This window comes from Delphinus delphis, chromosome 1 (assembly GCF_949987515.2).
Source record: "Delphinus delphis chromosome 1, mDelDel1.2, whole genome shotgun sequence".
NCBI lineage: Eukaryota > Metazoa > Chordata > Mammalia > Artiodactyla > Delphinidae > Delphinus > Delphinus delphis.
The window spans coordinates 142,785,781-142,806,174 of NC_082683.1; the positions used below are offsets into that span (position 1 = coordinate 142,785,781).

Sequence of the window (20,394 nt, forward strand, 5' to 3'; positions counted from 1 at the left end):
TTCCCTGCGGTCCAGTGGTTACGACTTGGCGTTTTCACTGCTGTGGCCCAGGTTCAATCCCTGGTCAGGGAACTAAGATCCCGCAAGCCTCATGGTGCGGCCAGAAAAAGAAAAAAAAGAGATGCAATTCGAGCTGGGTCTCTGTTCAGGATGAACAGACTTAGAGTAGAAGGCCCTACCAGGGAAGAAGTTAGAGGGTTAAGTAGGGGAATAATGCACAGAGGAGCATTCCTGGTTCAAGTGGACATTGGGAAGAATGAGGAATGACACAGCACTTTTGTGGGGTACTGGAAAGACCACTTAGATTTTGTTTAGGGTTTAAATGAAGAAGGAGCGAGGGATAACACTAGACAGGGTGGAAAGAGCACTGAATACGGAGGACTTGAGCAGTCAAGATTTTGTCCTGAAGAAAACAGGGATCAATGAAGGGTTCTCTGGTTATTTATAAGGATTCATTTCTAAGAACAAGCAGAGTTGTATATATATTGGTACGTGATGTACATATATAGATAGGTGATGAGGCCTGTCCAAAGAACCGCTAGTAAAATAAGTTGCAGAAATGAGACTATTCATTTAATAAATATTTACTGAGGTTACGGGGTGCAAGGCCTCAGGCTAAGTGCTAGGCTACAAAGTTGAGTAAGACCTGGTTCCTGAGTCAAGGAGCGAGTGTATGAAGGAAGTATGCACAAGGTGCTATGGGTGCAAGGACACGCGAGTGTGTGTGTGTGTGTGTGTGTGTGTGTGTGTGTACCACTATAAGCAGTTTGGGGCTGCTGAAATGAAACTAACACTGCAGAGCAAGGTGGACCCAAACATCACCCCAGATGCCCAGCCCTCGGAGCGTGCCAGCAGGCAGCACTGACCCTCCGGTGGAGTCCTACCAGGGCCACTCTCTGAAGATGTGCAGAAAGAGAAGGTGGCAGTGGGCTGCTTCCCCCTCTGTGCCTAGAAAATATTTAGCAGCTAGGTGCCTTGAAAGGCCTGAACATGTGCCGAAATCAATTAAATATTGAGTGAAATAAGTAGACTGTTTCTAAATCTCTACTACTTGGGGAGCCTGAAAGTTTTTAAGGTGAAAAAACCCTAAAGGTTTTTTTTTTTAAGTAGTATTTAGAAATATTTATTCAGGTGTATGAGTAGACTAAATTTCATCAACTTCTAAAAAATGTCTACCCAAAGTGCTGCTGTTTTAACCCAATGCAGGGATGCCACAATTTTATTAGACCAAACTATTATCTGATCAAAGCCCTCCCTTAGTTTGCATAAGTCATGAACCAGCGTGTGTGATTAAACTTCTTTGTTAAGAGCTTTATGACATACTTTATCAGTGTTCCATAAAAGGAAAACACTCAACCCAAAACCTTATGCCTTTAACAAAAAAATCTGCTAAAATGACAAAGTTCAATGCACTACAGTGTCAACTAAAATCTGTCACTTGCCATCTGCCTCTACAAGGATGAGGTCACTAGCCACCGCGGTCGGTGACCTTCGACACCCCTGAAAGGAGTTCAGGGTGGAGATCAGGAACGAGGCGCTCTGTGCTCTGGAAAGAACTGGCAGAACAGGCCTTCAGATAGTTAGAAATTTTCAGAAGATTTTATGAGCCCAATTTCTGACACCTTCTCATATCCAGAAAAGCACTGAAATGATTAACAGAGACATCTGCTCGTCGTGACTAGCAGCAACCTTCCTGAGACTGGCAGGAACCTTCTGCCAAAATGTGTGTTTGACTGCATGTACACCCCTTCACCAAAATCGCATATACACTGACCTCGTCACACCCCACCTGCTAAGAGCAGTCCCTCAGAGCTCTCTGAGAGGCTGTGTCCCGGGCTACAGTCCTCATTTTGCCCCAAATAAAACTTAACTCACAACTCTCATGTTGTGCTTTTCTTCAGTCGACACCGGGTTTATAAAGATGAATAAAACCTCCTGGAATATAAGCTCTGTGGAGGGAGGGTGTCCCTTTTCTGCACAGTTGTTTCCTAGGGATTCAGAACTCAGCGAGGGCTCCATAAATATAAATATTTGCTGAATACATTAAAAAGAGAATCCCTGCTCTCAGGGAGTTTACCATCTGCTCATAATTAAATGTCTCTTACTGTTGAGGTTTTAAGAACATGTGAAGCTATCACCGTGAACAGCAATCATCACTCTGCGACAGATTTGTGCAACTGACAGATAAGAGATTTCTCCGATTGCACCAGGGTGTTTCCTGTACAAACACTGCTGTGGTGAGGAAAATCAACAAGATGTGAGCCCAGGGCCCATATCCCTTGAAGAGCCTTTCCTGGTCCTCACAGACTGAGGAGAAAAAGCTCCTCCCGTCCAAGATCTTTTCATTTTGCCACAGATGGCAACATAACTCCTTGCAAGTGCCTGGATATAAAATCCTTGAGATTTTACTTGACTCAGATGAAAAACTGCATCTTGCTGGTCAGCCGGTTTCTTTCCACCCCTCCCCCCAGGATACGCCTATGTCTTCAGGCCTCGGTGTGAAATTCGCTTCTTGGTAAGCGCGTCGCCCTTAGTTTTCCTCTCCCCCACAGTGACTGCAGATTCCCGGGGCTCTGAGACGCCTTGTTCGTCATAGTGCACTTGCGGATACACGCCGGTGGCTCAGCTATCACAGGCGAGCGTTTATTTTGGTTTCTAGGGACTATAAACTTGCCAAAGATAAGCACTTATGGATTCTCCTTCTTTAAAAAGCAAACCCAATCCGTGTTAATAACGTACATGCCATATTTCCACTCAGTCATCTGAAACCTTCCACTTTGTCCCCGGATTTTATGTTAATAAATTCCGTAGTATTTTTAAATTTTTGATTGAAGAAAAATCTGAGACACGCAGCTGGATTCTCAGCAAGTGCATGGACTAGAAAGATAAGTTGTTTCCTGAACCCTCAAGACGTTTTGGTATTATTTTCCTGCTAAATTGCATATTTCTGGCCTTCAGAGAAGTCTAGAAGAGATCTGGTTTCCTTCTGTTCTATTGTGTTGGTGTGAACGCCTTTGCAATTGAAAAGGAGGCCTCCGAGGGTGGTAGGAACAGAGTCAGCAGAAGTTACACAAAGTGAGGTGTGTGGCTTTGTGGCTGGTTAGAGCGCCTGTGCTAATGAGGCCAAGGTCATGGGTTCAGCCCCTGAAAAGGCAGTTACTTCAGTCAATTCCCCGCTGGAGGGCTGCACCCCTAAACTACCACAGATTTGCTAGAAATCCAGAGATGCAAGGGTTGGGGATGTGAGTGGGAGAGTGATGGTGGTGTACAGAGGCTGATATTGCGAATCCCTTGAGAGGGGACTGAGAGACCTCTAGTGCCAGAGCTGGCCCCTCTCCAGGGCAAGAGGACTGCTCCAGAAACCACCTAGCCGCCAGGCTGACCAAAGGACGGTGCAAAGTCTGCATCTGGTCAAGTACAATCAGGGTGGCCTGTTCCATGTCTGTCTAGTTCCCTGGAGGTGATCAGGGCATATATACTCACAGGTGCAAAGACAAACAGGCAAACCCAGAGAGGGGCTGGCTGTGAGAGAACAGGAAATGGGAATGCAGAATCAATAACAGAGAAATTCATTTCAGTCAAACTGTCCTTACGCAGATCAGATGAAAGCACGCCTTGAACTCAGAAAACAAGGTGTGTGTATGGGTGGGAGTGACCTCAGTTACTACTGATGACTCCAATTACATAAGGGATATTTGTAATATTGATTGCCTCCTTGGGAAGCAGAAATAAAGTGGCTTAAAATTGTAATTATTTCATATTTTCTTTATATTGACAAGAAAAAGAAAGGGGATAATGAACCTCAGGCAAAAGAGGTATGTCTCAAACACCAAAATCAAGTAGAAACTTTGCATTTTGCTGCTATTTCAAATTCTATAACAGACAACGTCACTGTCCCAGGTTCTCACCCGTTCTGCGTCCTCCTGAAGACCAGTTGCTGCCAAGCTACAGCCCTGAGCCCTGGATCTTCCCAAAGAAATTTAAGACATTTCTGAGGATCTTTAAAAGAATCTTCTGACAGATAGTGCGCCATATGCTTGTCCTACAGGAATACCATCCTGGGGCCTCTTAGCACAGCTGCACCATGAATTCTGTTTCCAAACCATGCCCATTTAACCTTGCACAGAGTAGAGTTCTGAAGACTGGGTATGTTTAAGGAAAAAAAAAAGGACAGGGGGTTTATACTCTCATGCTGCCCTACCAGAGGGCACAGAAACAAACTCTTTACATGTAGCTATAAACACTAAGATGGTAAACTCGTCTTAAATAACTCGAGCATACTGAAAAATGTCCCAAACCCACAAAAGGACCAAAGCCTTGTATTTCTTTTTACATTTTATCAGGTAATAGTGGATAATACAGAAGAATATATGTAGCTCTTATGCAAATTCCAAAGCATTGGAATAAAAAACCTCTGGACCCAAAGCAGCACAAGATACAAGACAGCTGAATCAATTTATTTGTTGAACTTTTAGAAACAATGCGTTAATCTGTTGAATTATCTCTTGGGGGAAGGGGAAGCAAAAGAAGAGAGGTGATAAAAATTGCATTCACTTGAGAAATCAGAAGTGAATTAAGTCCTGGTGTCCAGGTGTGAACCACACGGTAGATTCAGGTCAAAAGGGGCAGGGAAGGAAAACAACACTCAGAATAGGAAGACATGGTTCCCTCCACGAAGGACACAGAGGCTGGCCCTAGGACGCGCTCAATCAATATCTGACCCCAAAAATGTGAAATTCAAGGAAACAAGCTTTCCAGCCCTCAGTTACTTCCTACATAAAATGGGATAAGGTCTTCTCTACACAGGCCATCCTTGGGAGGATCAAAATAAGAATGTATCTGGAATGCTCTGTGAGCTGCAAAGAGCAACACGATTTAAAGGAACGTCATTTTATGTGGGATCTTCACATTTTTGTGAGAGGATTTTGTGCAATTGCTTTTGGGAGGGAAAGGTGTTAGATGGTGGTTTTAACTCACCAGGGTTTGAATTTCACTTCAGGATATCCTGCTGCCGTTCTGTCTCTTTCATCTCAAATCGCTTCCAAATGTGCAGCTTGGTCACTGAGCCCTGATAAGCTATAACAGAAACTCTGCTCCCGCGTATGAAAAATGTGCGTGTGCTGGCACTCGGCACATCTGAAGTCCTGCAGGACGGCTCCTTGCCACAGCTGAAAGAATCATGCTGGAAGCAAAGAGCAGAGAGGAGCCACGGTATCCTTGCTAGGTGGAAAATTCTGCTTTCCTCCATTTCTCTTTTCAAACATTTGTTTAATCCCACGGTAAAAGAGTATTAAAGTATCTACGCACTTTGGAGATACACGAGCCTCATTTGTTTCAAAAAGCTTTATCTGTGTAGGCTAATCATGTCAGTGCTGTCAGGTTTCGAAAAACACTGAAAATTGATTCCAGACGCCCATTATTATGCTGGGGGACCCGAGGTTGAGAACTGCCACTTTTAACTCTGGGTCAACATGCCATCTGAATGATGACTCCATTGGTCAACAAGATACAGTATGTCCTTCCCCATTTTCCCCACCCCAATGCCACCACCATAAAAAAATGTCCCTGAAGTGAGACTATGTTATCACACTATTTAACATTTAGCCAAGAGAGCTTATCAAACACGTCCCTACAAGCGAGACACGGGGCCAGTTCTGACAGCTCCCGAAGTGTCCGGGCCGTGCTAGGCACTTGACTTCACTGTCTCAGGGCCAGCCCAGTAGGTGGGTGTTAATGTGCACAGTTTACAGATACAGGAAGCCGGGAGTTCAGACAGGTTAAATAATTTGCCTCAAGACAAACCATCGGGAAGGGATGAAGCCAGAATTCAAACCCAGTCAATCTGGCCACGAAGTCCCTCCTTTGTAGTCTCTAAATAAACGAAAAACTTGAAATACTGAAATGTTGAAAATGGCAACCCAATACCTCATTATCTACTATACAGATGGTTTAACTTTATACTCTCTCATGTAACTTTTTTAGAGGAAATCTGTTGTCTGTGTATTTTAATCTTCCTACCCATTTCTTAAAAATACATGTAAAAAGATGGAGGGAATCCTTTATTGGAGCATGTGTGTCCAATTTTTCATTCAGAGAACAAGATAATTTGAGAACAATCGGAAGCCATTTCTCTCGTCAGAGACTGTCCAAGTCTCAGAGAATGTTCTCGGAATAAGCAGAATCACAGCAGCCCTGGGGATGACACCCCCTTCTGAGAACAGCTTCAGGCCCAGGGCTCTTTCAGAGAACCTTAAGAACAGGATCAAGGGTTCACATCTCTTAATACTGATTAAGATCAACGAAAGATGACTTCAGTTTGGTAAAACAGTGGGGAAGAGATGAATGCTGCTACAGAAAAAAAATCGGGGGGACATTACACCTGTATAACTGCCGAAACAGGCCATCTCAATCACAGGATTTTGATCGTGCAAACATTTTAATATTTACGTCAACCACTCTGACTGAGCCAGACAGAATGTAAATTTCCTGAAACCAGGTTCCATGGGCCTTCCTACTTTGCCCCGATACGCTGAACAAACAGACACAAAAGACAATATTCCTGCCTTTAAATGACCCATGAGTCAAGAGAATGAAAGATCAAGAGGGGTACATCCGCCCTCCTGAGGAACTGCACACACAATGAATATTCATGGCACCCAGGGTTACAGATTTTTTCCTTTCTGAGACAAACACTAGCAACTGTTAAGAGATGTCAAATACCAAGTGAAATATAATGTAAAAACTGTGCCACAAAATGCTGGCCAGGCCAACGTACGCGCGCGCGTGTGTGTGTGTGTGTGTGTGTGTGTGTGTGTACATAAAACGCATCTGAGAGGTCTGATGAGGACAGCTCCCAACTGGAAGACATGTATATTTTTAGGGGCTGCCTTCTAGCAGCTGAGGCAAGATACACATCTTCCCAAGTGTCACCCTGAGTAAATGTGACACAAATACAAACTCCTGTCTGCACTGCCCTGACAGTAAGAATCCCACTCCACTGTGACTTAAGAGAATTCCCATTATTTTTCAACTTATAGAACACAGTTATTCCCGAAAAAAATCACGTATTTTCCTTCAAAATAAGTCAAACCCTGATACAATTAATATGATAGGGAAGATCTGTAGTGGCTCATTTGTCTTAAGCAACGTTATTTACCTTCAACTTCTGGTACAAGAAAAGATAAGGTGTAGTTTTCTTTTTATGGGAGGGGAGGGGAAGTCGTGGATTTTGCTCTGTATGCTTCAGTATTTGAGAATTCTGCTCCTACCCCCTGGGGGAATCGTGGGGACATATATGCCTTCCTCTAGTACAGCTGGACAGAATAATTTGTCCTCGGTCTGTACAGACAGTTGACAGAGGAAACGGTGCTAAATCTATGAGAATGATCTAGCCACTAATTCCAAACTAATCGCATTTAATGGAAACCAGAGTGGAGTACAAATATATCTCTAATTTCACAGGTATCATGATGTCATCATTTCTTGTGTGTTATTTTAGTTGATTTCAAATGAGTCCTTGGGGAAAGAGGAAAGGAGCTGTGGATGTTGACAGAAGTTCACCTAAGCCAGAGAAAAGCGGGGGGGAGGTGCAGCAGTTCCACCCCAATGCAGGGAGGGGGTAACCCTGGTGAGGGATCTAAGGCAACAGTGACACTGATGAATGTCATTCAGAAAAAGGGAAAACAAAGGCAAACACTGTCCCATATGGCAGGGTGATTTGCCAAGTTGCACCTTGACTGTACCTTCCTGTTCTAAGGTCGGGGGTGTGTGTAGTACATAGAGTGTGGAGGCTCACAGCAAAAGAGAAGAATCTCTCAGCTCTGCTTCTCCACTGAGAACCCAGCTGGATTTGATCTTTCATTCACTGGAGGAGTGGTCAGGCAACTACCATCTGAGCACCTACTATGTGCGTGGTACCGCAGTCTTCTCTCCCACGCTGGACCCCAGGAATCACCAGGATCCCTGATGGAGGCAGGCCCCTTCTGTGCTGGGTGACCTTGCTTTGCTCCTGCCACTCCAGACACCCACACTGCTTCAGACTCTGAGCCACAGCAAGGCTCAGAAGATCAAGGGACCAGACACAGCAGCCTTTTTAACTTTGGGAAAACCCAATGCTCACTTCACTCAAACGTCGCAAAGTGGTGCCATGACCCTTCAGCTCCTGGCTCACCAATTCAAAGAGCCACATCACATACAGCCCTTAAGCTGCCCACGGCATGATTCTGTGTCTAGTTCCTTTCCAGGTCCCCCCAAGCGGAAGACAGCTCTGGCAGGGAGTCTGGACAAGACTACTATAGTATTTAGCTTTTGTCCCTTCTTTTGCTCTGTCTTACCGTGGAATGAGAGGAACACGTCTCGGAGATTGAGTACTTCAGCGTGTGTTGGACTTGAGACCTGTATTCCAAAGGTACCCGCAGGACCTCAGGTGGGCTTAATCTAGCCCAGGAATCTCCACTTCAAAGATGAAGAAACTGAGGTTCAAAGAAAGTAAAGCAGGGTCCTGGAAGGCCCTGTACGAATTTAACTCCAATGCCATGCTTCCTGCCTCAGCAATTTTATTGAGCACTTAACTAGGTAGGAAATGGGCAGAACTGAAGACACCAGACTTCATTTTCTTAACTATGGGTGTGACTAGACATACACAGTGACACTTCCTCTCTGGGCATTAGTTTTCTCCCCTGTAAAATGGAAAGAGTGTTGCATTCATGACTTCTAACACGACTTTCAGGTCTGGAACTATCATAAGGCTTGAAGATATAATTATGTGTTAGTGTATGTGAAGATACACACATATACACACATACATGACATGCTACAATTAAATACCAATTCCAGCCATACGTTCTGCCTCATCCCCCCAGCAGCCATGTTTTCCCAGTCCCAAACCAGGGCTAGATACGTCCCACCAGTGCAGCCCCTCTGAACCACGGGTGTGTGGTCAGTACTCCTCTGGCTTCTCTCCGAATACCAAGTGCAGAGGGTGACAAGAAAGAAGAGGGGCCATGTACTTTACATGAAATATTGTGTCATTAAGTTCCTTGGAGGAAACACGGCAAATCTGCGGCAGAAAAGACTGTGGGCCACAGAACACATCGCAGGAAGCACAAGTTAAAGGTGACAGGCTGTGGCCGCGCGAACCTGGGGCTCCGCTGGCAACGCACCGAGTGGGCAGTGCGTGCCAGCGCTGGGAGGAAGCCTGGCTCCAAGCCCACGTGTGAGGGCAGGACCCTGCACCTCGCCAGTTTGCACATCCCGCGGGAGCGACTCGGAAAACATGCCGTGCAGGACGTGCGGCGAGAACTTGGCTGGTCTTTCCTAACGCACGTGGCACAGCCGGTCCGGGGTTCAAGGGCGCAGCCCGCCCCCTCCCCCGCGAGCCGCCGGCGCTAGGACCCCGCGGGCCGCACGCACTTCCTCCCGCCGCGGTCCGCCAGCCCGTCCGTGCGGCGCCCCAGGCTCCCGCCCGCCGCCGCCGCCGGCCCGCACCGCCCTACCTGGCGAAGCAAAACTCGCAGTGGTTGCCCCGTTCGTTGATCGTGAGCACGTAGGCGTAGGCCGGGCAGGAGAAGAGCAAGTCCCCCACCTGGAAGGGCTGCAGGGCCCGCAGCCCCCGGCCCTTGCCGGGGCTGCAGAAGCGCTCCAGACCGCCGTCGCCCTCGGCCCTCATGTCGGCGGCCGGGCTGGCGCGGAGGGTCCCCGGCGCCGGCGGAGCCCCCAGCTACGGCTCCCCGCGAGCTGTTATTGGAGAAGCGTCACCTAGAGCCGTGGGGGGGCGGGGTGGGAAGCTGCCCGGCGGACGCGGCGGCAGCCACCGCTACCCGGAAGGGACGGCGGCCCCGCCCGGCCCTCGCGCGCCCCCGGGAGGCGGGGGACCTGCCCGGCGGCCCCGCCCCGCGTGCGGGACCCTCAGCTAACGCCCCGCACGCGCCCGGGGCCGCTTCCGGTGTGGCAGCTGCCAGGATCTGCATCCCAGGCGGCTCCTGGAAGGAGGGCGGGAGGCGTCTGCGCCTCCGCGGCGTCTCCACGGAGAGCGCTGGACGCTGCCGGCTTTCCGGTGGGCGGGAAGGGGTCGCCCGGGGGTCAGGTATACAACGCCTCCCGGAGAACCCCGTGGCGTGACCCGCGCTTGGTTAATTGAAAGCGGGGCGGGGGGGGGGGGCCCAAGATGCTTCTCAACCTTAAGTTCAGTTCCTCTGTCCTTGTCAAGGACCCTAGAAGGAGTCCTCAGGGGACACCGAAGAGAAACCACAATAGCAAAGTTTGACGTGCTGAGGGTTAAAGGGTGCTTCCCCAAGGTTAAAGGTGTTTAAACCCTGTGACACTTCAAACCTCCCAGAGAGTCTCTCAAGTATTCATTGTGAACCTACTCTGCCTCTGCCCCTCTGGTGGAAGTTACTTACGTAGACGGAAAAGGAAATGCACTGGTCAGGCTTGCTCACTCAGTCTCTGCATACAGGCAGCGATGCGGAGAAGGAAGGATATAACCTTGCAGTCAAGGGACTTAGAGTTCTTGGGGGCGATGCCATGCTGTGGCCAGAACACACGGCTAGAATTTGCGGTGGTTCTAATCGGTTTGACCACGCACTGTCGTCTTAGAAAAGTCAATTCGGTTATAAGTCTCATAGAGGATTTAAGACACGCAAAGCTCATAGAACAGGGCTGAGCACGTAAGTCCTATACACTTGCATGCGATATGAGAAAGAAGGATATAATCTGTTTCACCGAGGAATGTGTAAAGGCTGAAATTGATATGCGTGCAGTAAGGACTCAATGTATGAAGAGAGAATTTAGCAAAAAACACTAATACTTAAAACTCAAGTTTGATCTCATTATGTTGCATGTGTAAGTTAAGGACTGGTTTAGCAAAGGGAAAGATAAATGTGATTTGGAGTATGTCATAAGGTTAGGAGAATTTTTGACAACGTCAGTAAAATTCCTAAAATGAATAAGCCTCTGGCCTACCTGAAAAAAAAATAATAATGGATACTTTCCCATTTAGGCACTTCAAGAAGCATTCACTGAGCATCCACTATGGCCAGTCACTGGGATACAAAGATGGGCAAAATGTAGGCCTGGTTCTTTGCATTTGACATGTTTACAGTCCAACAACAATTACCCTTAGTTATTGAACATTACGGGCCAGGCATTGTGCTAAGTGCCTTAAACACATTATCCCATTTAATCTGTAATTCCAACTGCCCAGTGAGTTAGGTGTTACATATCTCCCATTTCCAAAACTAGGACACTAAAACTCAGAATAATTTCCAAGGCCACACAACTAGGTTGCACAATTTGGTTTCAACCTCCAGTCAGTCTGAATTTGAGGCCCATGCACTTAACCCAAATGTCCCTCTGCAAACAAAGACAGCTCTCTAAGTGTTATTATGGTGGATTGTACAAAGTGTTCTGTGGGAATACAGGCAGGGAGTGACAAACTCTGCCTGGAGAATGAGGGTTTGGTCAAGGCGGGGGCCACATTCCAGTAACGTTTGAGCTGAGTCTAAAAGGTAGATGGGACTTTGTAAGTGCAGGAGAGGAGGAGAGTTTTCTGGGCTGAGAGAATTGCGTGGGAAACAGGTGTCTAGTTGCAGCCCCCTGAGGAGTTCTGCGTGGAGCATGAGTTCTCAAGGAGAGGGCAGGAGGTGAAGCAGGAGCGGTGGAAGGGCATCTCCTCAAGAGGTGAGTTTTGTCCCAGGGGGTGTGGAAGTCACTGAAAGTGTTTAAGCAGAGGGGTGCCACGATCAGTTCAGTGTTACAGACAGTTCTGCTGGCAGCTTTGCATAGACTGGAAGAGGAGAGGACCAAACACAGGACCACCAGTAAAGAGAGCAGTTGCAGTATTTTAAATGAGAGTGGAGGAAAGCTGAAATCAAGGCGGTGGCATTAGGGAAAAAGGCAAAGGTGTCGAGGCTAATTCTAATTTCTAGCTTGGCATATGGCTTCTCCACGGCAGGCAATTAACAGTGCTGGCTTTCTAGCCTAGTAAATCTTGGAGGCTCAAAACAGGAACCATAAATATCCTAGAGTTTGGGGAATGTAAGAGGCTTTTTCTTACTAATGAGGAAAGTGAGGCCCTGTGAAGTTAAATAACTTGCCTAATAACCCAGTGGCAGAGCTAGTGTGAGATTCCATGACATATTCGTTCAACATTTAAATATTTATGATATGCTCACTGTGTTCCAGCAACAGTGATAAAGGCTGGCGATATAACGGTAACAACAACAAAAACCTGACTTATTCCCTGTCCTCACAGAGCTTTGTACAGTCTGGCAAAGGAAGCAGACATTAATCAGACAATCATATAAACAAATACAAACTGTCCACAGTCTCAAGTGCTAGGGCAGTGCTTAGAGGATATGACCTAATCTAGGAATGCTTTTCAGAGAGTCATGACTGAACTAAGATCTGAAAGATGAATAGAACTTGAGAGAAGAGGAGGAGAGACAAGCATTCTAAGCAGAGGGAGCAGCGTGTGTAATCGAGCAGGACCCTATGGCGCCTTCTCAGAACAGACCCCACCCCCACAGGGCCCCCCGCCTGCCTCTTGTCTGTAGAAAAACTTTAGCCTTCTAGGCCTTCCCCCGGTAAATTTAATCAGAGAAGTGAGAAAATGCAGAAAGAAAGGAAAACGGTCAAGCAAGACAAAATAATAATAGTTTAGCCATTAAACAAAGTCAAGGATCTTTAGTTCTTTCTCGAGGAACATAGATAATATTCTGAGCCATATCCTCTGGGCTGCTTTGCAGATACAGAAATCCCCACCAGGGAGAAGTTAATTAACTTCATGCTCACCACAAGCACATGGACTCCAGACTGGTTGGAACCAGGAAGTTGATGATGTTGACTCCCGATTACCTCACCACCAACCAATCAGAAGAATGTCCACTAGCATGCATCCCCACAACCCCAATGCCCCCGTCTTTAAAAACCTTTCCCTGAAAGTCACTGAGGAGTTCAGGCCTTTTGAGCACTAGCTACCCAGACTCCTTGCTTGGCACCCTGCAATAAATGCTGCACTTTCCTTCACCACAACCCAGTGTCAGCAGATTGGCTTTACGGTGCATGGGCAAGCAGATCCAAGTTTGGTTTAGTAACACATGTCCGAAGTTTCATTGACTGTAAGAAATATGACCGCCATGAAAGGGTGACTAGAGCAGGGCTAGAGGGAGAGTGTTGTTCTAGATGATTTTAGGAGGTAAGTAGGTCCTGTTGGACAACCTACAAGGAATCCTCTCTGATCAAAGAAACCTCTGGCAGGTGCCAGACTACGTTAGATGAGCTTTATGCCAGTCGCCATCACCTAAATCGATTTTGACAATTGTGTTTTATTACAGATGGATGTTGTATGTTAATGAAAGAATTTTCTCAAGCCTCAGAAGTTTCCAAATACACACCACCCTGGGCAAATCTTGGATATATTTGGGGACTCTATAGTTTTTTTAACTTTCTGATTCCTGGCGGCTCTAACCAGCACAAAGATGAAAAACCAACATAGAAGTAAACAAACAATTATAATGCAGTAAACAATTGACTGTTTCAAGGATTACTTGTGCACAGTAATCTGCTTGTTCACTTTATTGCAGTCATTTTTTCCTCTTTCACTGAAAAAGATTTCCAACAGCTGAGCAAAACAATCGTGTAACGGCTGAGTTGTCTTTCCAACTGAGTCGTGGCTGGAACAGACTTCTTCTTATGGTGAAGGTGGCTATGATTTTAAGAACACTGAAAAAGAAACAGCCTCATTTCAGAAAAATGCCTGTACTGAACTCAAATGACTCGAGTTGGAGAAATGGTCAGTTAAGTAATAGCCATGAATTTAGGAGCTTACCTTATGAAGAATACTGTGTTTAAAATAAACGGCCAAGGAATGGCAACTCACCAGCCCTGTAGATCGATGACAACTCTTAATGCAGCTCATGCTTGTCAGCCAGCTACGCCGCATTCTCACATTCTGGGAAAGTCGCCATTCAGCTGCCAGGGCCCCTCCACCTTTTCCACTACCTCTCACCCCACGGCTTGAAAGGAATGGAGTTTGAATGGAGTTTTTTGGTTACTTTGCCTCACCATAGCTCAGAAGAAGCGATGAGAGTATGAAGGCCCCTTTCACTTAATTTCTCTAACCTATAAGTTGATCTGATTCATGAGTAAAATATCCTTCCAACCACAGATTAGCATATAAAAGAAATAACTCTGGCCTGGGGAAATAAAGCCTTAGCAAAGCAGGAATACCAATGACCACTGATAGTGGACCCCTAGCCTATACCACTATACCTCTGCGTGTATTTCATTTATTGAGGACACATGATGTGCTTACACTGTGAGAGACCCTTATTATACAAAGGTGAAAAGACCAACACACATGCAAGCAGTTCTGTAGTAGCTGAATAATGGCATCCAAAGATATTAGGCCCAAATCCCTGGAACCTGTAAATGTTACCTTCTATGGTTTAATAGGGTCTTGCAGTTGTGTTAAATTGAGGGTCTTGAGTGGCGTGATTATCTTGGATTATCCAGGTGGGCCCTCAATGCAATCACAAGAGTCTTCACAAGGGACTTCCCTGGTGGCGCAGTGGTTAAGAATCAAGTATACTTCAATAAAATAAAAAAATTAATAATTTTTTAAAAAGGCAGCAAAGACCCAAGAAAAGGCCCATTACTGACATAGTTGGTCCTGATCTAGACTTGTAAACTCTTTCCTTTATCTCTTGCTACCTTTTTTTCCCCATTTAAAAAAAGTACCGACTGTAACAAAGTTTAGAGGTTTTGCATACTTCCGTCTTACTGAGAACTGTTAACAACTTTCTTATTTTGGGGGAAGCAGTGTCTCTAAGTGGCTGGAGGAGGGGCGCTGGGTACAGAATTTGACTTGTTACCAAAGGCCCATGACCTTGAGCAACTCCCCTGGAGCCAGATTTTCAGGGTTTTGTGCTACGTGTAAAATCCCCACCGATTTATGTGAGGGCAGAAGAGTTCCACCAAAAAAAGATGATATTTAAAGCCTTAAAGCCTGAGTCTACCCCTCTTATAGGTCTAATCTTTACACAGAATTTGAATATATCAGTATAGTTTATTTCTTTTATAAGAGGGAAGAAAAATACAGGAGGAAAAAAGTCGATAGCTGTGAATTGAATTGTTGAAGAAGAATCCGTGCAAAAATGACTGTCATCATCTCAACTGCGAGCTATCGCAACACTTTGAAAAAAAACTTTGGTTTAGTTTTCTTTCCTATTAAGCATTAAAAATTAGTAAGATTAAATGTTTATTAAATCATGAAAATTTAAGTTAAATACAATATATTTTCTTAAGCTGGAAAAACAAGATTTGTGACTTTACTGGATACAAAATGAATGTATGCAACAGTGTTTTTAAAATACAGCAAATTTAAGACCCCAATAATTTTTTGAATGATTTTGGAAAGTATACACAGGTCAAAACATTGTCTTATCTGAATATATTTTAAAGGCTACTTTTTATGCAAATTTAAACATTCAGGCATTTATTTCACTGACACATTTCTGAGTTATAGCACTTTGAATGCAACAGATGAAATGTGCATTTTTGCTCCATCATTTGCTAGTTTTCCTCCACCACAAGCCTTCTCTCTGTTTTTTCTCATCTTCAGGATTTTGTAAATTGAAATCAGAAAAATTGAAAACTGAAAAAAGATGTGTGAAAAAGGGAAAATGATTAATAAGTGTGGTTCTCAGGGTCAAAGTGTCAAACAAACCAAAGAGCTATGCATCCTTTCCCTAGTCAATTATTTACTGATATAACAGTGCAAAGCGCTCCCTTGGGTGCTATGGAGAAGTCAAAGTTAAATTAGACCCAGGTCTTGTTCTCTAGGGACTTAGAATCTAGAAGAGGAAACATGACATACACTTAGAAAGCAACAAAAATCTACTAGAGTGTAAGCCTCATGAGGGCAAGGAATGTTGTCTGTTCTACCCACTGCTTTACCCAGGCAGTGCCAGATACAAGTTGGGCACCCAAGAAATATTTGTTGGATGAATGGATAATACCAGGTAGAGAGTGTTGAGCCATTTAAGAACCATAAAAAAAAATTGAAATTGGTAATAGGAGAGTTAGGTCAACTTGCAGTATCTTTAAAATTATACATGTATCTTACAGACAATTAAGCTGACCGGCCATGAAGAGATTCTGTGCGTTGCTATTGTTTTTCAAGTCCATCAACTGCTCTGCCACGCTCTTCAAGTAAGATCATGAACACATAAGTAAAAAGCACACTATTTAACATGCTGCTCCTCAGTGAAATGAGGAAGTTAGACTCGGTGAGTGTTTGTGGAGACAAATATGCAAGATCCTTTAGATGGCAGAATGGTTAAATGTGTACACTTGCCCATCAGATCTCTGGTTTCATAGGTATTATTGCCTAGGAGAGAGGCTGAAAGGAAAAATATTTAATAAATAATAGTAGAGGTGTTATGCAAATATGACAAACCTTGTAAATACAACACATAAATGACATGTTTGGGAAATGGGAAGAAAGATGATTAAGTTCATTTTAGTTTTACTGTGTTGTTATTTAAATGAACTTCAAGTGGAAAAAAAATTGTCCTTACCTAACCTAAATAATATTAAACTTAGTTCACTTTCTTAAATCCTCTGAATCGTTTCTCAACAACTTTCTGAATAGTTGACTAAATACACATAGTGTTTGTCCTGGGTTTTGTTTTTTTGTTTTCTTTAAACAGGAACCTCTTTACTCGATAACTGACTCAGAAAGCAGTGGTAGTGCCTGCTCAACCTTCACCAGTCTACAGTAAAATGAGACAAACACGAACAATGTACTGCTTATATTTATAAAGCTAAAGTGACTTTTCCTAAAGGACTTAAAAAAAAATCTGAGATTAGGATCTTTTTAAGTTTAGAATATCTTTTCTTTTTAAATGATGGAGGCTGTAAGTGATATATATATATATTTTAACATCTTTATTGGGGTATAATTGCTTTACAATGGTGTGTTAGTTTCTGCTTTATAACAAAGTGAATAAGTTATACATATACATATGTCCCCATATCTCCTCCCTCTTGCGTCTCCCTCCCACCCTCCCTATCCCACCCCTCTAGGTGGTCAAAAAGCACCTGGCTGATCTCCCTGTGCTATGCGGCTGCTTCCCACTAGCTATCTATTTTACTTTTGGTAGTGTATATATGTCCATGCCACTCTCTCACTTTGTCCCAGCTTACCCTTCCCCCTCCCCACATCCTCAAGTCCATTTTCTAGTAGGTCTGCATCTTTTTTTTTTTTTTTTTTTTTTTTTTTGCGGTACGCGGGCCTCTCACTGCTGTGGCCTCTCCCGTTGCGGAGCACAGGCTCCGGACGCGCAGGCTCAGCGGCCATGGCTCACGGGCCCAGCCACTCCGCGGCATGTGGGATCTTCCCGGACCAGGGCACGAACCCGTGTCCTCTGCATCGGCAGGCGGACTCTCAACCACTGCGCCACTAGGGAAGCCCGAGGTCTGCATCTTTATTCCCATCTTGCCCCTAGGTTCTTCATGACCATTTTTTTTTTTTTTTTAGATTCCATATATATGTGTTAGCATGCGGTATTTGTTTTCCTCTTTCTGACTTACTTCACTCTGTATGACAGTCTCTAAGTCCATCCACCTCACTACAAATAACTCAGTTTTGTTCCTCTTTATGGCCGAGTAATATTCCATTGTATATATGTGCCACATCTTCTTTATCCATTCATCTGTTGATGGACACTTAGGTTGCTTCCATGTCCTGGCTATTGTAAATAGAGCTGCAATGAACATTTTGGTACATGACTCGTTTTGAATTATGGTTTTCTCTGGGTATATGCCCAGTAGTGGGATTGCTGGGTCGTATGGTAGTTCTATTTTTAGTTTTTTAAGGAACCTCCATACTGTTCTCCATAGTCGCTGTATCAATTTACATTCCCACCAGCAGTGCAAGAGGGTTCCCTTTTCTCCACACCCTCTCCAGCATTTATTGTTTGTAGATTTTTTGATGATGGGCATTCTGACCAGTGTGAGATGATATCTCATTGTAGTTTTGATTTGCATTTCTCTAATGATTAATGATGTTGAGCATTCTTTCCTGTGTTTGTTGGCACTCTGTATATCTTCTTTGGAGAAATGTCTATTTAAGTCTTCTGCCCATTTTTGGATTGGGTTGTTTGTTTTTTGATATTGAGCTGCATGAGCTGCTTGTAAATTTGGGGGATTAATCCTTTGTCAGTTGCTTCATTTGCAAATATTTGTAAGTGATATTCTTTAGAATATTCTAGGCAAAATAAAAATTGTCAGTCTTCTCGGGATCCCATCAGCTTTTTAATAAATTATACTATTTTGTGAAATTTAGAGGTGTGAATGTTAAGAAGGGCTTTACAGTGTCATTTCAGAGACTACTTGGAATTATTCCTTAGTGCAGAATGGTGAGTCTTCAAATAACCCAATGCTAAGTATTCAGAATTACGGCACCTTGATTTTCTTTATTTTCCTCTTGGTCATGAACCCTGGGGCTTGTCTGTACCATCTAATGTACAGACTACTGTGGATCAAGAAATGTAAGGCCACATTCAGTTGAAACTATCATTTCTTCAAAGGCATTTTAAAAATTCATTTCTGTGCTTATCACAATTTTATTATTTTTAGAAAAGTGATTAGGCATTTTGATGATGGTGTTATTAACATTACCATTTTAAGCAAGAATTTACTGATATAGTTTTATTGAGTCATATTTTTTTTTGACAATAAGTGATTTATTTATGTTATCTGGAGTGCTAAGGGAAACAAACTATGGAAAAAATTCATAAGTCCACTGATTTTATTGCTCCATAAGCAATGTATATTAACTTTATATAGTTTATAAAACCCATATAAACCCAGTGATTGCCAGGTAAAATTTTGTTGTAGATCCTTCCATACCTTTATTTATGAACATATAAATATTTTACAACAAATACAGATTATATTGTAAATGCTGTTTTATAACCTGCTTTTTCAAATTAAAAACGTGTTGTAAATCTCTTTCTATGACAAATATTTTTCTACATCATTTTAATGACTATTGTGGTATTCTATAATGTACAGTAATCTATTTAACTAGTTCCTGTTGGATACTGTCGATGTCCGTTGTTTTTTTTTTTTTCTATTGTAATCTTGAAATGAACATCTTTGTCAAATTAAATCTTTATATACATTCTTGAACAATTCATTAAGATAAATCCTAAAAGTGGAATTGCTGGGTAAAGCACATACAAATTTATAAAACTTTTGATACATTGTGTGAAACTGATGTAAAAATATGTGTATATATTTATTTGATGATTTATTGTAATGTTTACCATCGGTGAAGGGGATAGAAAAATAATTTAAATCATTGTATAGCATTCCCTGCATTTCATTACAGTTAAGATGAGACATCTTAGATAAAATCATACAACTTTGGCTAAAGGAATCCTACATATCATCTAGTCCCTAAGCTTTATTCTAGAGTTCAGGAAATTGAAGCTAAAATTGTTACAGATCCTCTTCACAGTAATAGTTAACAAGGAGAGAGCCAATCCAATCCTGGCCCCAGGTGCTGTCTTCTGCTCCCAAGGTGCTCATGAAGTTCAAATTGTTCTTTAGATATTCAAGTAACACTGAGAATTGGGATGTGAGGAAGTAAATAGATTCTAAGTATAAGTTTCACCAATTTTGTTATTGCTGCTATTAGCAAGATAGAGTATTTAAAAATAATTTTGTGATGAAACTTTTCAGCTTGGAAGAGCTTTCTAAAAGGTTGGTTTATTATCTGCAGTTTTATACTGATGGCCACCAAGTGCTGTGTAATTTCAATCGATGCTGCTTATATTTATTTATTGTTTAAATATTGAAATAGCTTTATTGCTTTTTCTGACTAAATAAGACATGTTCATTGCACAAAGCATCATACACAATAATAAAGATATAAAATACAAAGTGAAAATCATTGCACCAACCAAAAATAATTACTATAAGCTTTTTGGTATATATCCTTGTCATCATATATATATATATATATATAAAATATGTATATATGATATATCTGTCTATTTAGACAGATAGCATACAAAATTTCAGTGTTCTAGAATCTACTTTTTCTCATATGTCGTTGACATCTTTTAGTGTCAATAAATATTAACCTATATTATAATTTGTCATGGCTACATGGCCTTCTATTGCACCATAATTCATTCAACCAACCTCTAAGTTGATGGACGTTAGGGTTGTTTGGAGTTTTTAATTAGTCTAAACAATGCCGCAATAAACAATCTTTTAAATTGTTGTTTAAATATCTCAAATAAATTGCTTTTCTTTAGCAATTTACATGTCACATGTAGTATTATTTCTTGGAGATTCACAGTGCACATTCATGTATTA

General features: G+C 43.1%; 1 protein-coding gene across 2 annotated transcripts in view; it reads right to left on the reverse strand.

The window, feature by feature from the left end:
- Nucleotides 1–9,970, reverse strand: part of SMYD2 (SET and MYND domain containing 2) — a 50,526-nt gene extending 40,556 nt beyond the window's left edge. For both annotated transcript variants that reach the window (XM_059994857.1, XM_059994854.1), the window contains exon 1: nt 9,495–9,970. In XM_059994857.1, coding sequence (XP_059850840.1) covers nt 9,495–9,667 — 173 coding nt within the window. In that variant the 5' untranslated portion in view covers nt 9,668–9,970. The remainder of the gene's footprint in view (nt 1–9,494) is intronic.
- Nucleotides 9,971–20,394: the final 10,424 nt, after the last annotated feature.